At 43.3% G+C, this 18,367-nt stretch overlaps 1 protein-coding gene across 1 annotated transcript in view; it reads left to right on the top strand.

Annotated features, from left to right (window-relative positions):
- The first annotated feature begins 2,358 nt into the window (after nucleotides 1-2,358).
- LOC126260349 (c-Myc-binding protein-like) overlaps nucleotides 2,359-18,367 on the top strand; it is a 58,216-nt gene continuing 42,207 nt past the window's right edge. Inside the window, exon 1 of the mRNA XM_049957674.1 lies at nucleotides 2,359-2,568. Within this exon, the coding sequence (XP_049813631.1) occupies nucleotides 2,359-2,568 (210 nt within the window). The remainder of the gene's footprint in view (nucleotides 2,569-18,367) is intronic.

Raw genomic sequence — 18,367 nt, 5'->3', positions numbered from 1 at the left:
GTCCATGAACGCATGAGGTTGTCTCCATACCCGTACACGCCCATCTGCTCGATACAACTGGAAACGAGACTCGTGTGACCAGGCAACATATTTACAGTCATCAACAGTACAATGTCGGTGTGACGGGCCCAGGCGAGAAGTAAAGATTTGTGTCGAACAATCATCAAGAGTACACGAGTGGGCCTTCGGCTCCGAAAACCCATATCGATGACGTTTCGTTGAATGGTTCGCACGCTGACACTTGTTGATGCCCCAGTATGGAAATCGGCAGTAATTTGCAGAAGCATTGCCCTTCTGTCACGTTGAACGATTCTCTTTTGTTAATCTTTAAAATCCTACCGGCTATCAAGTTAGTATGTGGGTTTTTCTTTTTCAAGAATCTCATCTGTGGTACACCTATGTACACTTGACAGAACCAGTAGTCACCTGTTTCAGACAATGATGTCAAAGTTTGCCAAGTACAGTCTGTAAATCAATCAACATGCCTTGGAATGTGTTATAAATTGTAACAAAATCACAATAATGAAGGCAGTTTGTATTTTTATCATTTTTACGAAAGTAATATAGGAACGGCGACAACACTGTCAACAATGGACTATATTAAATCACAGTAAACCACCTTCTTTTTAAATTTCAGGATACCACACACTTGCAGAATGATCGGTCATAGTTAACTGGTGCCAAAATTCTGTTCATTCGTGCTCAGTAACAAAGGAAAAAGACAAAGCCAATCGCTGAACACATCATTTCAGCAGAAAATTGTTATACAGAAAAGATTTTATTACGACATAAAGTGAATATTGCGATCCTATGTGTCTAATTTAACCAGAGATGTACATGTACGTCAGACTACGTAATCAAAATGGCGACTATAACATCATATCATTGGCCACGTTGGCGCCAACAGTGTTCGAGCAAAGTGTGGATGGATGAAATAGCATTGGAACCAACGTTGGCCCTAATGTTCATATGACTCTGTTGCTTGGCGGTATTTCGATCAACCATCAAAGGGCGTTGGGCCAGTAATGATAAGTCGACCACACGTTGGCGCCAACGTTTTTGTTTTCTGTTTTTGTTGTTTCGAAACTGAGTTCGTTCGTCGTCTTCGTCGTATTTCTCTCCAAGTTGAGTTTTTCGAAATGTCTTAGGAACAGTGGAACAATATTACTCACGCTCAAAAGCGCAAATGCACGGGGATCTGTACGCCAGACATGTCCCATGCATGTTGGTTGATGCTGGCGTCAGGGCTGACACCAATTTGTGGACGAAGGATAACCGTAAATGAAACAGGCACTTCTCACTATGCGAATATCGTAAATCGGAGAAAAATAATATCATTTGCAATTACGATGCTCAGCCACAGATTAAAAAAGTAATATTTATCGAAAAGGGAACAAGGTCAAATGCGCAAAATAAGCTTTGGTTTTAACCCTTTAGCTCAGGTGTTAAGAACAGTACATAGTACATAAACACTTCAGAAGCAAATCGAAACGGCTAGTGCAACATGAAACCACATTTCTCCATGAAAGCTAAAGCGTTTTTTCGAACGTCTTGTTCCCTCAAGCAAATTCAGATGACTGAAACGCAGTCCCGGATTTTCACGATAAGCACTCTCGCTGTCTTTAAAATATCGGCAGAAGTGGGTACAATATACGGACCTGCCGCCGTCTCCATACTACGCAATCAAAAAAGACTTATAACTTGACGAAATCTTAGAATTAGCGCAGAAATAAGAAATATAATATTTTTTCTCGTTCACAGCAACGACTAAAAAGTAATTTGTATGTTACCAGTAAATGTACGTAAACGAACAACCCAATAAAAAAATATCTTTCAAAAGAAGTGACGCCACAGCAGCCATTACCATTACGTCACCGGTCAACGCTGACAGTAGCATCGCATATTTCTCTTGACCCCTTATTACGTTCCTACGAAAGACAAAATGATAATCGATATGAAGGTCGCGCAAAAATACTGAAAATTCTAAATGTAAGACATATGTCGTAGGTTAACTATTCAATTATTTGCACAAATAAGACATCGACTATGATCCCTACGAAGATCTTTTACTCTTTGCGAAACTGAAGCGCCTCTTGCGGATGCCTTTTGAAATAAACGAAATAAAGACTGTCTTTGCTTTCAAGATAAATAACAGGTGCCGTTATTCCATGGGAATAACTTTTTGGAGAAATGTACGCTAAATTTTGGGCGTGGTACAGATGCCACTGGAAAGGAAATCTACTGAGTGACACGTAGAAAAGACAAGCTAAGTTAAGCTATCTGCGCCGCTCCCGTCACATAACGGCGAGCGTCGTATTTATAAGGACGTACCTGTGCTGTATTTAAAAAGCAGTCAGCATGGCAGAGGCAAAGCCGGTGGATGAGAAGCGCGAGGAGTTCCGGCAGTATCTGGAGCGTGGGGGCGTTATGGACGCGCTGACAAGGGCACTCGTCGCCCTCTACGAGGAAAACGACAAACCACCGGACCCTGTCGACTACGTTCGCAAGGCGCTGGGCGACCTACGCCCCACTGCTGGCGAGATGGAGCAGGCACGTGAACAGGTTCAGGTGAGTCTTATGTTTCCACGAGCATAATTTTGTTCTCCTCAAGACATGCTAGACATCACAGTAACTTTTTTTAAAAAATTTGCGATGTAATACACGGAAATGATATAGCTGTAGTTTCTGCGCTAATCATTACCAAACAAGATATTTAATAACATCGTGGCATATTCATATAACTTTTATTTCCCAGACAGTATATTAAGTTTTCAATATTTTTTATTTAACCTTTAAATTATCCTTGTACGTCTAAAATCTCTTAAATAAATTCCATTTAGTCACAATTATACCTCAAAGTGACGAACAAAATACACAAATAACCACAAAATTCTGTCTGTAGATATCATTGTAGTATCAGCACGTTGTTATTTTAGAGAAAACATCCGAGTTAGGCTGCATTAGAATTAAAATGGTTGGAATGTGGAGGATACAAAACCAGTTACAGACTAAGTTAATTCGTTATAATAAATACGATGTGAATTATGTTTGTGTGTGTGTGTGTGTGTGTGTGTGTGTGTGTGTGTGTGTGTGTGTGTGTGTGTTTTGGGCCCACGTACTTTCCGAAAGGGAATAGGTTTGATTCCTGTTTTCTTTCTTTTACGTATTCACTCTTTCATATCTCCATATCTCGAATATCTGAGGTTTATGTCGTTTATATCTCCAGCAAATTTGTCTCCGCAGTCAAACTGAGGATTATTCACTATACCGATTTGAGAATGTTAGCTGGGTTAACGTCATGATCGAATAAAATTCAAATTCTTCTTACACTTTCACGTACGTACTAATCTTAGTATAGAAGAACCGAAATTATTAAAAATTATAACTATTTGTAATGTTGCAATAGCAAGAAATATAAAGCGTCTTCTGTACCTTACTAATTTTCTGTTCCGTTCCTAATGCCCGTGAAAGATTTTTTTATGTTTTCATTGACTCGTTGCAACATAATGAAAAAAGGACGTAGAAAAAATTTGATATCTCTGTCCTACATTACTAACAGTCTACCATCTTCTTGCACTAAATTCTGAAGCTGATTTAGGTTTCTCCAGTTTCCAATAGATTTTAGGAAGGCTTATGTGATATTCAGACACCTATTCTTCACTAAATTTGTGTCTAAATGCAAGTTAATTGAAAAATGCAAACAGTGCTTCAATGTAGGTGCGGGACACGTCTTACAGCAAAAATACTGATTAAAAAAATTCAGCTAGAGCTGTTCGAATACTGCACGCAACCAGATCTCACGTGATCTAGCTAACACCCTACTCTTAACACAGCCTACCCTCTTGTAACTAAATACCAGGTATGCTACAGTCTAAGGAGCCTGTTGCACGTCACGTAACAGTAATATGTTTACAGGAATAAGCGGAATCGAGCTAAACACTATTATTGGTTTTACGAGTGTGAGTATACTATATCTGTACTACCGTACAGATGTCAACAGATGTCACTAATAATTGAACAGTTCTAAACAGTGATGTATTTCGTTCCAACGACGGACAAACTAGCTATTCAACAGGCAATAATAATAATTTGGCTCATCAGTATGTGTGTATTTCACCTTGCTTTACGGTTTCTCCTCGTTTCATTTGCATAAGGAGCGTGGAAAGAATTACTTCATGAATGCCCATTTTTTCTAATCTTGTTTTCGCGGTGTCTGCAGTATTCCTAGATTCTTCAGCTAATGCTGGATCTTGAGAATCTGTAACTCGGCTTTCGGACCAAGGCTGTTTAGTTGACGTTTGTCTTTATCCGTCTGCTAGTGCATGTTTCTCGGAATTTCCGTGGCACTTTCCCATGAGTGAAACAAACCTGTGACCATTCGTACTCCACTTTTTCCTATACGTTTGATACCCTGTTTCTCATATTTGATATCGATTCCACACGGGATCCAGTAAGATTCCAACGAGATTTTTGTAAGCATTCTCCTTTGCAGACTTACTACGCTTTCTCAATATCCTACAAATGAAGCGAAGCGTGCAGTCTGCTTTACCCAAGGTAGTGAGCTCCAGTGGTCATTCCAGTTCATATCTTCACAGACTGTTACATCTAGGTATGAGTTGAGTGATTACAGCTGTGACTCATTGATATACTAGTAATAAGTTACTACGATTCTGGTGTTTGTAAAGTGGGAAATTTGACGTTTATGAGTATTTAAAGCAAGTTGCCACTCTTGGCACCATTTTGAAATTTTACGAAGATCTCACTGGATATTTATTCACTTTTTTCGAACAGCACTTCGTGACTGTCCCGTCTCAAAGAGTCTGCGTTTATTATTGATATTGTCTTCCAGGTCTTTCGTACATAAAATGGATTGTAAGGGTCACATTACATTTCTCTGGAACACGCTTGAAATTATCTCTACATGTGTCGGCGACTCTACATCTAAGACATAGGGGATACTGGAGCAAGATTGGGTATTTAATACTCCAAGGCCCTTTGAAGCTAAGCTATTTAACTTATAGATTGTCAGATTTGGTAAAAAGAATCATTGTTTAACTGGGCACAAGTTAAGAAAAGTCATAGCTTCATTACTTTTTTAATGAGAGGATCTTTTACAGAAAAAAATCAAATCGCCTGATTTTACCCCGCTAGTGGGATATTAGCGGGTACACATACTAACTTAATGGGAATGTAGAAATTATAAATCTTCTGTGGAAGAGCTGCAGAGATTTTTATTAAGATATAAGTTAATTTAAAATATTATTCACAAATTTTCTTTTAAAGTAGGAATCATCATCACCTGCTACACTGCAGCTTTCGTGGGCCCAGCAAAGACATTTTCCGCATTGAATCCAACCTTCTGCTTCTCCTGCGTCTGAAGATATGGTACGTTGTCACAATACAAGCAGTTGGGGTCTGACTTGTTTTTATCGTCTTCATCCACTGAATCATTGTCGAAGCACAAAGAATTTTTTGATAACACAATTTTTTATGTTGGTTCTTCACATTCTTCCTTTTATTGCTGATTTAATTTCATGATGTCATTCCCTGCTTTTCCATGTCCTCAAAAAGCAGCTTTCTCTTCTTTGACTCCATTTGCTCCTGTATGTTTTTCTTTTCTTTTAATTTACATTGCATTTCAGTTTTATATGATGTCAAATGACAGTTTTCTCCCTTCTTTTACCACTTGTTTCTGTTTTCTTGTTCCAAATCGAGATGGGGGCATTATATCATTGGCTGATAACACCAACCAAAGACGACATAGCCAAGGTGCTACTACCAGAACCTAGTGATTCCAAACTTTTGGAGCAGCAGGGCTCATTTATAAATTTTTTCTTTGTATGTGGTGCAAGATTTTCTGTTGCAACTTGGTCCTCTTTTGGAATCAAATTTGCCAATAGAGGTGGGTTCTCATCTAAAGCAGGGTTTTCATCTAAAAATAGGCTTTCTTCTGGAAAGGTGGTTATCTCTGATGGACCATGTCTATCTATGGTCATTGAAAGGCCAAAGAAGTGGTCTGGAAAAATATTTCATGTGTGTGAATAAGTTCCCGCTTTCCTGAACTCATTTTCTGCAGTTTGCATTCCTGCTTCTATAAGGTAAGCAGCACTGTACTAGTTGTCTACCTGATGAATGTTCACAGCCCTCCCAGACGTGTTGCAAGCCAGTGACGAGCTTCTTGTTGGTAATAGCTGCCCAAAGGAGCCATGAATGTCAAGTCCAGCGGTTGCATTCTGCGGAGAAAATGTGGTGGCAACCACAAAAAAGTAACAACATTTTCTCAGGCCAAGTCGATGAGATTGAGGCTCTTCGTATGTGTGGCATGCCCACCCAAACTCAAGAGTACTGGTTTATCTGCAGCTGGCATAGAAAACTCAATAAATTTACGAAACCAGTACACAAAAATTTCAGCTAACGTCCACCCAGAAGCATGGTATTGAGCAAAGATAGCTGACAGTGCTTCATCAACGTGCAAGGGAAAATAAAAATTATTGGTGTAAAGTTACCGACTGCACTCATACAAATTTTAGCTGTAACTAAAGTACCACAGTCATCTGATACCAGTGATCCAACCTGTTTTTTTCCCTCGTAAAGCAAGAACTTTTGATGGCTTGTTAAGATGAGTGGTTATTCCTGTTTCATCGGCATTGCATATATCACAAGGAAAAAAATTATGCTTCTCATATATATATATATATATATATATATATATATATAATAAATAAAAAAATTTCAACAGGCTTTTTATTTAAGTCCATGGCTCTTGATATCGAAGTATATTCTGGAAATCCCAAAGAAACTCTTTTTAGAAAACCACAGAACCAGTCCGTTCCTGTCATCTTCGTTTCATCGTTTAATTTATGCTTAAAATTATATTTTGTTGCAAGATTGTATGCTAGTCTTCAGACATCCCTCAATGTTAAAGCAGAAGTCCTACTCTCTGACATTAATACTCGTATATGATCGACTAATTCTTTTTCTTTTTGTTCTGATAACACTAGTTGACATGAGCCCATCATTCTTTAATTGCCGCTTCCTTATAAGTTAGTTGATTTGTCCCACCCTCTTTTAATCTATCTTCTGAGATACTTCGTGGAGCATTGAAAGTTCTTGCAGCTTTCAAGTAGCCCATCCAACCCGATAACACTTCGTCCATTGCCCCTTCCATGCTCTCTTGGCTTCATTATTTTGATTTTCTATTTGTCTCTTCCTCTGGAAAATTCACAGCGTATTTGATACTTCAAAAACAAAAAAAAGTAGCGTAATATTACATGGTGGAGCAAGACTAGGTACAGGTTATAAAAACGAAACAAAAGCACGCTGTTGTTGAACCAGATACCTGTTGCTTGCTAGTGTATAAGTACTTACTAATCAGCTAATATTCCTGATTAAATAGAATTTTTATAAGTTTAGTGACTATAAAAAAACGATTTAAAAATAAAAGAACATTCTCCAGTCAATATCGTAAAACAAACTTTCTACGACAGATGAAGTGAACTGGACAGCAACAGAATGCCAGTATGATCGCTCTTTCTTTTTGCCTAGCGAATAACAGTTCTGTATCTCTCCATCAGAGCGCATAAATAATGAGATCAGAAACATGGCACCAGCTTTCACTCCACTAACCGGTCTTTCCCCACTTTCGCCTATGCTGAGTCCACCAACCGAGAAATTCTCCATTTGGTAACAAATTTGTTTTGATACCCCACATATTGGTGTTGTCATGATTCTATTGTTTCTCCAGAAATTCTGCATCTTTCTGATTCCCTTGTCCATTGGCCTTTAGTATGTCATGCGAGAAAAACTCGAGTTCAGTTTTAGTATGACCCATATTTCCGGAATTCACGCTTTCTGGCATGGAGGAGCAAATTTTGCTCAAGATGCTTCATTTCTTTCTAGCCCCAAATTTTTCTAAGGTCCTACAATAAATAATGTCAATCGTATCGTCATATTCACTCGGACTGGATGTCGTTAAGACCAATGTGGCACATGGTTGAAGCTCATCCGTGCGATGGTTGTACCCCCAAAACATCGTCAACTGTCATGCCAGTAATGCACAGGTAGCGAAGGGGATGTTTGCGCGTAAGCTCTTCCGCTATTTCTTGATTGATAAATCCTGGCGGAAGCTATAATTCACCCTAAGAGATTGGTAGCTATTGTCTGACTGACTAATTTCCCTTCAAGAATGGTCGTCTTAGGCAAGACATCTAAAAGTTCTGAGGTCGACCCACTGACGCTTGTTGAGCATCGTTAACAGTTCTGGACATCGTCTGCTATGGAATGACTAATACTTCGTCTACGTAATTGATTCAGCAGAGTAGGCACATATTAGGGCTCTGACAATCGATTCTCCCGGTTTTTGGTAAACCTACTGGAGAAAAGTCAGCTCTTATTTAAGGGTAATGATGTCCAGTGGATGCATAACTTTCAGTTTCCTTTTCTTAATAGGATCTCGCATAGCGCCTTCGCGTCCTATTGGGTGTCCTGTTAAGGTTCCCATATGCAGCCGGAATGGTCTGCTGACCAGCTCGCTGAATGGGTCTGCCCCGACCTGTTTGCCTATCTGCGGACAATTGGCTTGCTGTAGGAACTGTGGTCTGAGTCCGAGTCCGATGTGCGTGCCTTTATCTGCTTGCCCCAACCCTACCTACCAGCCCATAATCCGTCAGTGCAAGCAGGTAGCTTCCGACAAAATCGCCATTGTCCACATACATTCGAACACGTCGGCGAGTGGGTCACCTGACCTGCTGGACAGTGAATGGGAGAGTTAATTCAACCATTACAGCCCAACTGATCCTCCAACTTGCTCACCACCGCAACAGCTACCTGTCCAACAGAGTGTGGACACCAGCGACCACTTAGCAGACTCTACTTGGCTGTATTGACGAAGTGTGGGCTGGCAGATAACAGTCGGACTAATCAGGCAGAGGCTTGCTTGTGGAACTGACGGATCCAGACCATTGACCCAACCACGAGCCCATCAACAATACACAAGCAAACTGTTTGGGATGACTTGCTTGGCAATTGGATCGGCGGATCAGCCTACATGTGCATGGGGGCCTGTCAACTGTAGTCTGTGAAATCTGCACCCAGTGAAATTTCCGCCCGGAAAAGATCGAGGAAGGATTTGCTAATCCCCCCCCCCCCCTTAATCTCCAAGCCTTTCCCAGCAGGTAGAAGAGCTGACGGTACTTACAGGACTGGAGATGCCCGAACAAGAACTTTAATGCCTAAATTTAGGGAACTGGAAGTGATTACCGTTTTTTTTTTTAATTTTTCTATTGGACGCAATAATAATTTTCTTTTACTTATGACCTGATCTTCAGAAAATACTGTAGGAAACATTAAAACCGAATTAAAAACACAGTTTTTAGAAATAGTATCTCTTCCGCTTTCCAAACATACTTCAAAATAAAATATGATGTATACCTGCTGATCAGTAGTGGTACATTTAAGGTACGTAATATGCATTTTCATACTAACTAAAAGGTCGTTGTGCATGCATATAGTGGACGTGAATTGTATGTAGCTTCTTCTCTCACTCCCAGTACTAGGTGTATGTGAATTAAAAACATGAAAACAATTTTCTTTATAACAATAGAACTACATCTACATCTGCATCCGTACTGTGCAGACCACTGTGAAGTGCAGAGTAGAGGGTAGTTCCCATTGTACTAGTTGTTAGGGTTACTTAGGAAAGAAAGTAACCCTTTCCATTCACATAAGGAGCGTAAGAACAACAATTGCTTAAATGCTTCAGTGGGTACTGTAATTAGGCTAAACCTCTCCTCGTCATCCCTACAGGACTGATAGGTGTGGGTTGTAGTATATTCCTACATTTATCATTTAAAACTGGTTCTTTAAAATAAATGTAAAATCTTATGGCATGAATGGCGGAGATACCCCGAAGTGCAGGTTCATCTGCCTGGCTGGGAAGGTTTTCCCCATCCTTCGCACCTGCAGGCATCTTTCCTTCTTGAATGTTACTATGTCAACTTTCTCAGGATAGTTTGCATCGATCTTCAAACGTCTGCCAGTTCATTTTCTTCAACATTTCCGTGATAGTCTCCCATGGGTCAAACGAACCTGTGCCCATAAGTTCTGTCGTTCGAAGTATAGTTGAGTGTCCACTGCTAGGCCTATTTCGCCTTGGTCCCACACATGTGGGCAGTATTCTAGGATGGGTCACAACAGTGTTTTATAGAAAGCATTCTTTATGAACTGACTACATTTCATTCTTATTCTACAGTGAGCCAATGAACATCTGCTTTACGAATGATTGAGGCTTTGTGATGGTTCAATTTCATATCTCTACAAACTGTTATGTCCAGGTATCTGTATGCGTTTACCGTTTCCAGTTGTGACTCGTTGCTACTGTAGTCATAGGATACTAGCTCTTTCGGGTTAATAAAGTGCATAATTTTACATTTCTGATGAAGAGGTCTGTAGTCACAGATGTTCAGGGAGTCGTCGTGCAGCGCCAGGCAAACAGCCCAGAATTAAAAAATAGCTTATCGTGGCTTCCCACCATGATTCATTACAAGCAGTGGCTGCGGCATTCCGTGATCTTGGGTGTGCGTGTCGTCCAGTAATGCTGACAGAGTGTGGTGCATGCCAAATGCTGGCGCATTACGCAACTGCTTCTGCCAGCGACAACTCTAGGCTCCAGCGGCTGTGGCTTCACGTGTGGTGGCGCTTCTTGCATTCCTCGCGCTGGCCAGCAGCTGTGGCAGGAGCAGTAGTGAATGTGACCCACTGAGTCACGTTGACAGCCAGCGCGCTGCTTCACGGGGCAGGGCGGGTCCAATGTGGTAACGGGTCTGCGCCCCTTGATCTCAGGGTGGGCTGCCCTGATGGAGTAGGATTGTGATCCTGGAACAGCGTTCCAGATGGCGTCCCAAGTATCAGAGTGCCTCTGGAGGTAGAAAAATGGCTCTGACAAGGGAACCTCCCCATCGCACCCCCCTCAGATTTAGTTTTAACTTGGCACAGTGGATAGACCTTGAAAAACTGAACACAGATCAATCGAGAAAACAGGAAGAAGTTGTGTGGAAGTATGAAAAAAATTAGCAAAATATACAAACTGAGTACTCCATGCGCAAGATATGCAACATCAAGGACAGTTTGATCACAGAAGCGCCGTGGTCCCGTGGTCAGCGTGAGCAGCTGCGGAACGAGAGGTCCTTGGTTCAAGTCTCCCCTCGAGTGCAAAGTTTTATTTTCAGACAATTATTATCTGTCCGACTATGAAACTGTTGCATTCATTTGTTGCAGTTTATGTGACAAACTCTTATGTTATCATCACTTTTTTGGGAGTGATTATCACATCTACAAGAAAACCTAAATCGGGCAAGGTAGAAGCATCTTTTTACCCATTCGCCAAGTGATCCGTTAGGTGGGTCGACAACATATTCCTGTCATGTGATGCACATGCCGTCACCAGTGTCGTATGGAATATATCAGACGTGTTTTCCTGTGGAGGAATCGGTTGACCTATGACCTTGCGATCAAATGTTTTCGGTTCCCATTGGGGAGGCACGTCCTTCCGTCTACTAATCGCACGGTTTTGCGGTGCGGTCGCAAAACACAGACACTAAACTTATTACAGTGAACAGATACGTCAATGAACGAACGGACAGATCATAACTTTGCGATAATAAAGAATGTGCACTTTTCACTCGAGGGAAGACTTGAACCAAGGACCTCTCGTTCCGCAGCTCCTTACGCTAACCACGGGACCACGGCGCTCCTGAGCTTACACTGTCCTTGATGTTGCGTATCTTGCGCATGGACTACTCAGTTTGTATATTTTGCTTATTTTTTTCATACTCCCACACAACTTCTTCCTGTTATCTCGATTGATCTGTGTCCAGTTTTTCAAGGCCTATCCACTGTGCCAACTTATAACTAAATCTGAGGGGGGTGCGATGGGGAGGTTCCCTTGTGAGCACTATGGGACTTAACATCTGAGGTCATCAGTCCCCTAGAACTTACTACTACTTAAACCTAACTAACCTAAGGACATCACACACATCCATGCCCGATGCAGGATTCGAACCTGCGACCGTAGCGGTCGCGCGGTTCCAGACTGAAACGCCTAGAACCGCTCGGCCACAGTGGCGGGCTCTGGAGGTAGAGCTGCGATACTAACACAAATTACTTTAGTACAAAATGGCTAGGTGTTCATATGCTTTCAGGCTGCGCTTGCTTGGGCTTTGCTTGCTTGGGCCTTGCTGTACCCTGCAGCGTGTATACTAACACTTCCTTAGCTGCCAGTATGGAAACATCCTCCATCTTCCGCTTAGCCGCTGCTGTGTCAACTGTTTCCACACCCCTCCAAGCCGGCTTGCATCGCAACCACGACAGCTGTGTTAAGGTGTTATAAAGAATAACATCCGCGCTTGCCTGAAGCTGGCGCTGCTGCAATCTACTTCGTACTTACAAGGGAACCTCCCCATCGCATCCCCCTCAGATTTAGTTATAAGCTGGCACAGTGGATAGCCTTGGAAAACTAAACACAGATCAATCAAGTTGTGTGGAACTATGAAAAAAATTAGTAAAATATACAAACTGAGTAGTCCATGTGCAACATAGGCAACATCAAGTAGAATATGAGTTCAGGAGCGCCGTGGTCCCGTGGTTAGCGTGAGCAGCTGCGGAACGAGAGGGCGTTGGTTCGAATCTTCCCTCGACTGAGAATTTTACTTTCTTTATTTTCGCAAAGTTATGATCTGTCCGTTCGTTCATGGACATCTCTGTTCACTGTAATAAGTTTAGTGTCTGTGTTTTGCGACCGCACCGCAAAACTGTGCGATTAGTAGACGAAAGGACGTGCCTCTCCAATGGGAACCGAAAGCATTTGATCGCAAGGTCATAGGTCAACCGATTCCTCCACAGGAAAACACATCTGATATATTCTATACGACACTGGTGACGGCATGTGCGTCACATGACAGGAATATGTTGACCCACGTAACTTGTACACTTAGCGAATGTGTAAAACGATTCTTCTACCTTGCCCGATTTAGGTTTTCTTGTGGATGTGATAATCACTCACAAAAAAAGTGATGAAAACATAAGAGTTTGTCACATAAACTGAAAATCAAAAATTAAACATTTCACTCGAGGGAAGACTTGAACCTAGGACCTCTCGTTCCGTGGCTGCTCTCGCTAACCACAGGACCACAGCGCTCCTTGACTCCCATGGTCCTTGATGTTGCCTATCTTGTCATGGACTACTCAGTTTGTATATTTTACTAATTTTTTTCATAGTTCCACACAACTTCTTCCTGTTTTCTCGATTGATCTGTGTTCAGTTTTTCAAGGCCTATCCACTGTGCCAACTTATAACTAAATCTGAGGGGGGTGCGATGTGGAGGTTCCCTTGTTAGCATATTTCTGTTTGAATATGATCGGTGCGCTACCCTGCCCTCTTCCTTAACAAGATCAGGTCCCTTGGGTCATCTTAAAGTAGATAATTCTCATGAAATTAGAGTGATAAATTCCCTGGCAGCTGGCCCAACTGGTTCCGATCTACTCTCTATTCAAGATGACTCTTACCATCACGTTCTCTTAAGCACTACTTATCCCACGTTCCCTTAGTTCGTTTAGTTTAACTTACAGTTACAGTTCCCTCTTGTGCCTCGTAGGCTCTAGGAATCCAGTCCACCGGGATTTGAACAGTGGCTGGGTCCCAACTTCGTCCTGTGTTTCTCTTCGTGCACAAGCAAACAAGGACTATGCTTAGCAGAGTAAGTGTCGTTGCCGCACCTGGTATGGCAACGGTCAACGTTGTCTCTCTCTGGCAGTTCCTCTTTGTACTGACTGACATTCTACACCAACGTCTGCACAGTTATCCGACCCTTCCGTTCATTAATAAATTTGTCCACGGGCTGGATTAACTCGGGTCCTAGAGTGTAGCTCTTTCGGCTGGTAACACTTCAATCGGTTTCTCTTGCCAGTACTATTGAGACGGCGAAATACTTTAATTGTTTATTCCTGAAATTGTGTCAAGTAGACGGAAAGTAGGTCTCACTGTTTCAGATGATGTCCCCTTTATTAACAGTCCTCTCCGATTCAGCTCTGCCCTTCTCGCTGTCGTTAGTTCCCATTTTCGAAACAACGGACTACTACTATCACTTTCTGCAGGAGGAGTACAACAAGTGTGCCTTAATCTGCTGGAAGTACAATGCAAGCCTAATCACTTGTTTCTTGCAATCGATTTCCGTTTTCTGATCCAGCAGTAACTTTACTTCACAGGAGTTCTGACCTCTAACTAAACTGTTCCGACAAACCGTAACTTCACCCTTGTAACACTCCTGCAATTCCGCTTCTTCCATTTCCACATGCCTGCTCTTATCTTCTGCAATCAATAACAATTGCTGTACTTTTTTCCTGGCAAACTTTTTCAGCGTCTCCCACTTAATGCGATATGCATGGACTATGTAACATTGGCTCTGTGTCTGCTTCCACGCTAGTGCAAAGGAAACTGAAGTGTACAATTTTGCTCCATTAGGCCTTGCTGCTACCGTGGCTAGGCTAAAATAAAACGGTTAGTTTTCATGACTAGGTTCCAGAATCAACCCCAATTCCGTAGGTACCTCCTTTTGCACTTTCTGTCGCTCCTCCAGGTACTGGTCCGATGACAACAAATTTACTCCTAGTCGTCCTCGCGCAGCTTGGTGAATAGCTTCCCGCAACTGTGATACGTTTCCGCGCGTTTCCCATATACTATTTTCCGAACATTTTAACAATTTCTGTACTACTGCTTTCTTGTCCAAAAGTTCTACTTCTCTTTGTAACCTCCTAATGTGCTGATTCACTGATTCCTCCACAGTTTTCGCGTAGTTCGTTAGTTCCTGTGTCAGCTGGCGAAGTAACCGAGAACTGTTTAAAACATCTTTCTCCAAACTTGCGATATATGCGTGATGTGCCACTCAGAGGTCGGTCTTCTGCATCAATCCAACCTCTCCGACGACTTGAGGTATAATCCCCAGAACCTGCCTCTTCTCGTCCCTCAGCTTCTCATAAGTCCTGTGCCTCCAAATACGTGCCCCTCTAACTCATTCAAGTATTCTTTGATTCTCTGCACCCTGCCGGATCTGGCAAGTGCTTCCTCTAGTCATCTCCCACGTGTTAAATATCACCTGTATGACCCAGCGGTGACCGGCGACCACCACATATTTGCTTGCTTCACGAACAGCACTCCTCCTTCCAGTTGATGGTTCTGTAACGCTTTACTCCGATGACGTCCAGTAGCATGGCTATTCAAAAAATGTTCAAATGTGTATGAAATCTTATGGAACTTAACTGCTAAGGTCATCAGTCCCTAAGCTTACACACTACTTAACCTAAATTATCCTAAGGACACACATAGCCACCCATGCCCGAGGGAGGACTCGAACCTCCGCCGGGAACAGCCGCACAGTCCATGACTGCAGCGCCCTAGACAGCTCGACTAATCCCGCGCGGCTGCAGCATGGCTATTGAGAATACTGATACCCACTACCCTTTTCTGCCCCTGACGTCCCCTGCTACCCCCAGCAATTCAGCTCCCCTAAGCTATACATCATGCCACCCTTATACACTCCTGGAAATGGAAAAAAGAACACATTGACACCGGTATGTCAGACCCACCATACTTGCTCCGGACACTGCGAGAGGGCTGTACAAGCAATGATCACACGCACGGCACAGCGGACACACCAGGAACCGCGGTGTTGGCCGTCGAATGGCGCTAGCTGCGCAGCATTTGTGCACCGCCGCCGTCAGTGTCAGCCAGTTTGCCGTGGCATACGGAGCTCCATCTCAGTCTTTAACACTGGTAGCATGCCGCGACAGCGTGGACGTGAACCGTATGTGCAGTTGACGGACTTTGAGCGAGGGCGTATAGTGGGCATGCGGGAGGCCGGGTGGACGTACCGCCGAATTGCTCAACACGTGGGGCGTGAGGTCTCCACAGTACATCGATGTTGTCGCCAGTGGTCGGCGGAAGGTGCACGTGCCCGTCGACCTGGGACCGGACCGCAGCGACGCACGGATGCACGCCAAGACCGTAGGATCCTACGCAGTGCCGTAGGGGACCGCACCGCCACTTCCCAGCAAATTAGGGACACTGTTGCTCCTGGGGTATCGGCGAGGACCATTCGCAACCGTCTCCATGAAGCTGGGCTACGGTCCCGCACACCGTTAGGCCGTCTTCCGCTCACGCCCCAACATCGTGCAGCCCGCCTCCAGTGGTGTCGCGACAGGCGTGAATGGAGGGACGAATGGAGACGTGTCGTCTTCAGCGATGAGAGTCGCTTCTGCCTTGGTGCCAATGATGGTCGTATGCGTGTTTGGCGCCGTGCAGGTGAGCGCCACAATCAGGACTGCATACGACCGAGGCACACAGGGCCAACACCCGGCATCATGGTGTGGGGAGCGATCTCCTACACTGGCCGTACACCACTGGTGATCGTCGAGGGGACACTGAATAGTGCACGGTACATCCAAACCGTCATCGAACCCATCGTTCTACCATTCCTAGACCGGCAAGGGAACTTGCTGTTCCAACAGGACAATGCACGTCCGCATGTATCCCGTGCCACCCAACGTGCTCTAGAAGGTGTAAGTCAACTACCCTGGCCAGCAAGATCTCCGGATCTGTCCCCCACTGAGCATGTTTGGGACCGGATGAAGCGTCGTCTCACGCGGTCTGCACGTCCAGCACGAACGCTGGTCCAACTGAGGCGCCAGGTGGAAATGGCATGGCAAGCCGTTCCACAGGACTACATCCAGCTTCTCTACGATCGTCTCCATGGGAGAATAGCAGCCTGCATTGCTGCGAAAGGTGGATATACACTGTACTAGTGCCGACATTGTGCATGCTCTGTTGCCTGTGTCTATGTGCCTGTGGTTCTGTCAGTGTGATCATGTGATGTATCTGACCCCAGGAATGTGTCAATCAAGTTTCCCCTTCCTGGGACAATGAATTGACGGTGTTCTTATTTCAGTTTCCAGGAGTGTATCTAATACACATAGAACGTAAGTATACTCTTTATCCTCGACGTCTTAATGCATGTGGACTTCTTGTCAGTGGTTCACCTACAACCTCTCGCTCGCTCCTCCAGACCTTTTCTTTCACTATTTCTTTCCAGTCTGACTCCACCATGCTTGAGGTAACTTCTGGACTCATCCGGAATGGTTTCAAACGTTCCACATGTACAATTGCCGTCTTTGTTAGCAACTGAATCTTGACATTCACATTTAACATAGTTTTCACAACTTGGTATGGCCCTTGATGTCTTGCAAAAAATTTCTTCGTTTTCCCATTTGGAGTGTAAGAGGTCGATAACATTACCCATTGACCAAATTTGGATTGCCGCGTCCTTGCCGTATCACTCTTGCTTTTCTAGTGCCACGCGGGATTAGCCGAGCGGTCTGGGGGACTGTAGTCATGGACTGTGCGGCTGGTCCAGGCGGAGGTTCGAGTCCTCCCTCGGGCATGGGTGTGTGTGTTTGTCATTAGGATAATTTAGGTTGAGTAGTGTGTAAGCTTAGGGACTGATGACCTTAGCAGTTAAGTCCCATAAGATTTCACACACATTTGAACATTTTTCTTTTTTTTCTTTTTTTTTTCTTTTCTAGTGCCCGTATATTAGCATTATGAAGCCTCTTCCATTTTTCCTTTATGACTCTCACAAACTCTTTAAACAATTCTCTTGCCTTATCGTCCTAATCTTTAATATATCTAATGTAGATGATATCCGACGATCATGTACACCTCATTTGGTGACAAACCTGTATTCGTGTCCCTCTTCGAGTTGTTTGCTGGTACGAAATACCTTAAATAAACATCCCAAATGGTATGGCATGCGTCCACTTAGTGTGCTAGCTTCTTCCCTACAGTTCTGTGCACCCTTTCTGCTCTTCCATTAGCTTGAGAATGTAGAGGACTCGTTCTAAAATTCTTCACATGTAACAGCTTACATAGTTTCTTAAACACATGCGACACCAAGTTGGTTCCGTTATCTTCCACTATCGTTTCAGGTGCTCCGAACTTCAGCATCCAATTGTTTACTAGCTCTTGCTCCACTGTTTCCGCCAATTGCTTGGGCATTGTGACCATTTCCACATATCTTGAAGAATGGTCTATAATAGTGAGTACATATTTATTCCCTGCAGGTGTTTTGTTGGAAGGACCAAAACATTAATTCTGAGTAACTGAAACAGTGCTAATCCTTCAGAATCTTTGCAATGGTACTATCATTCATCACATATTCACTCTTTGTCCACGCTGTATGTAGTTCTGCACATACTGGTCCATAACCGTCCTCCTATTGTTCCACTAATACCTCTTCATTACTCTTCTGTTGCGCCCCAGGAG

The sequence above is a fragment of the Schistocerca nitens genome, chromosome 5 (genome assembly GCF_023898315.1).
Source record: "Schistocerca nitens isolate TAMUIC-IGC-003100 chromosome 5, iqSchNite1.1, whole genome shotgun sequence".
Taxonomy (NCBI): Eukaryota; Metazoa; Arthropoda; class Insecta; order Orthoptera; family Acrididae; genus Schistocerca; species Schistocerca nitens.
This window is presented reverse-complemented; position numbering and strand designations above follow the sequence as displayed.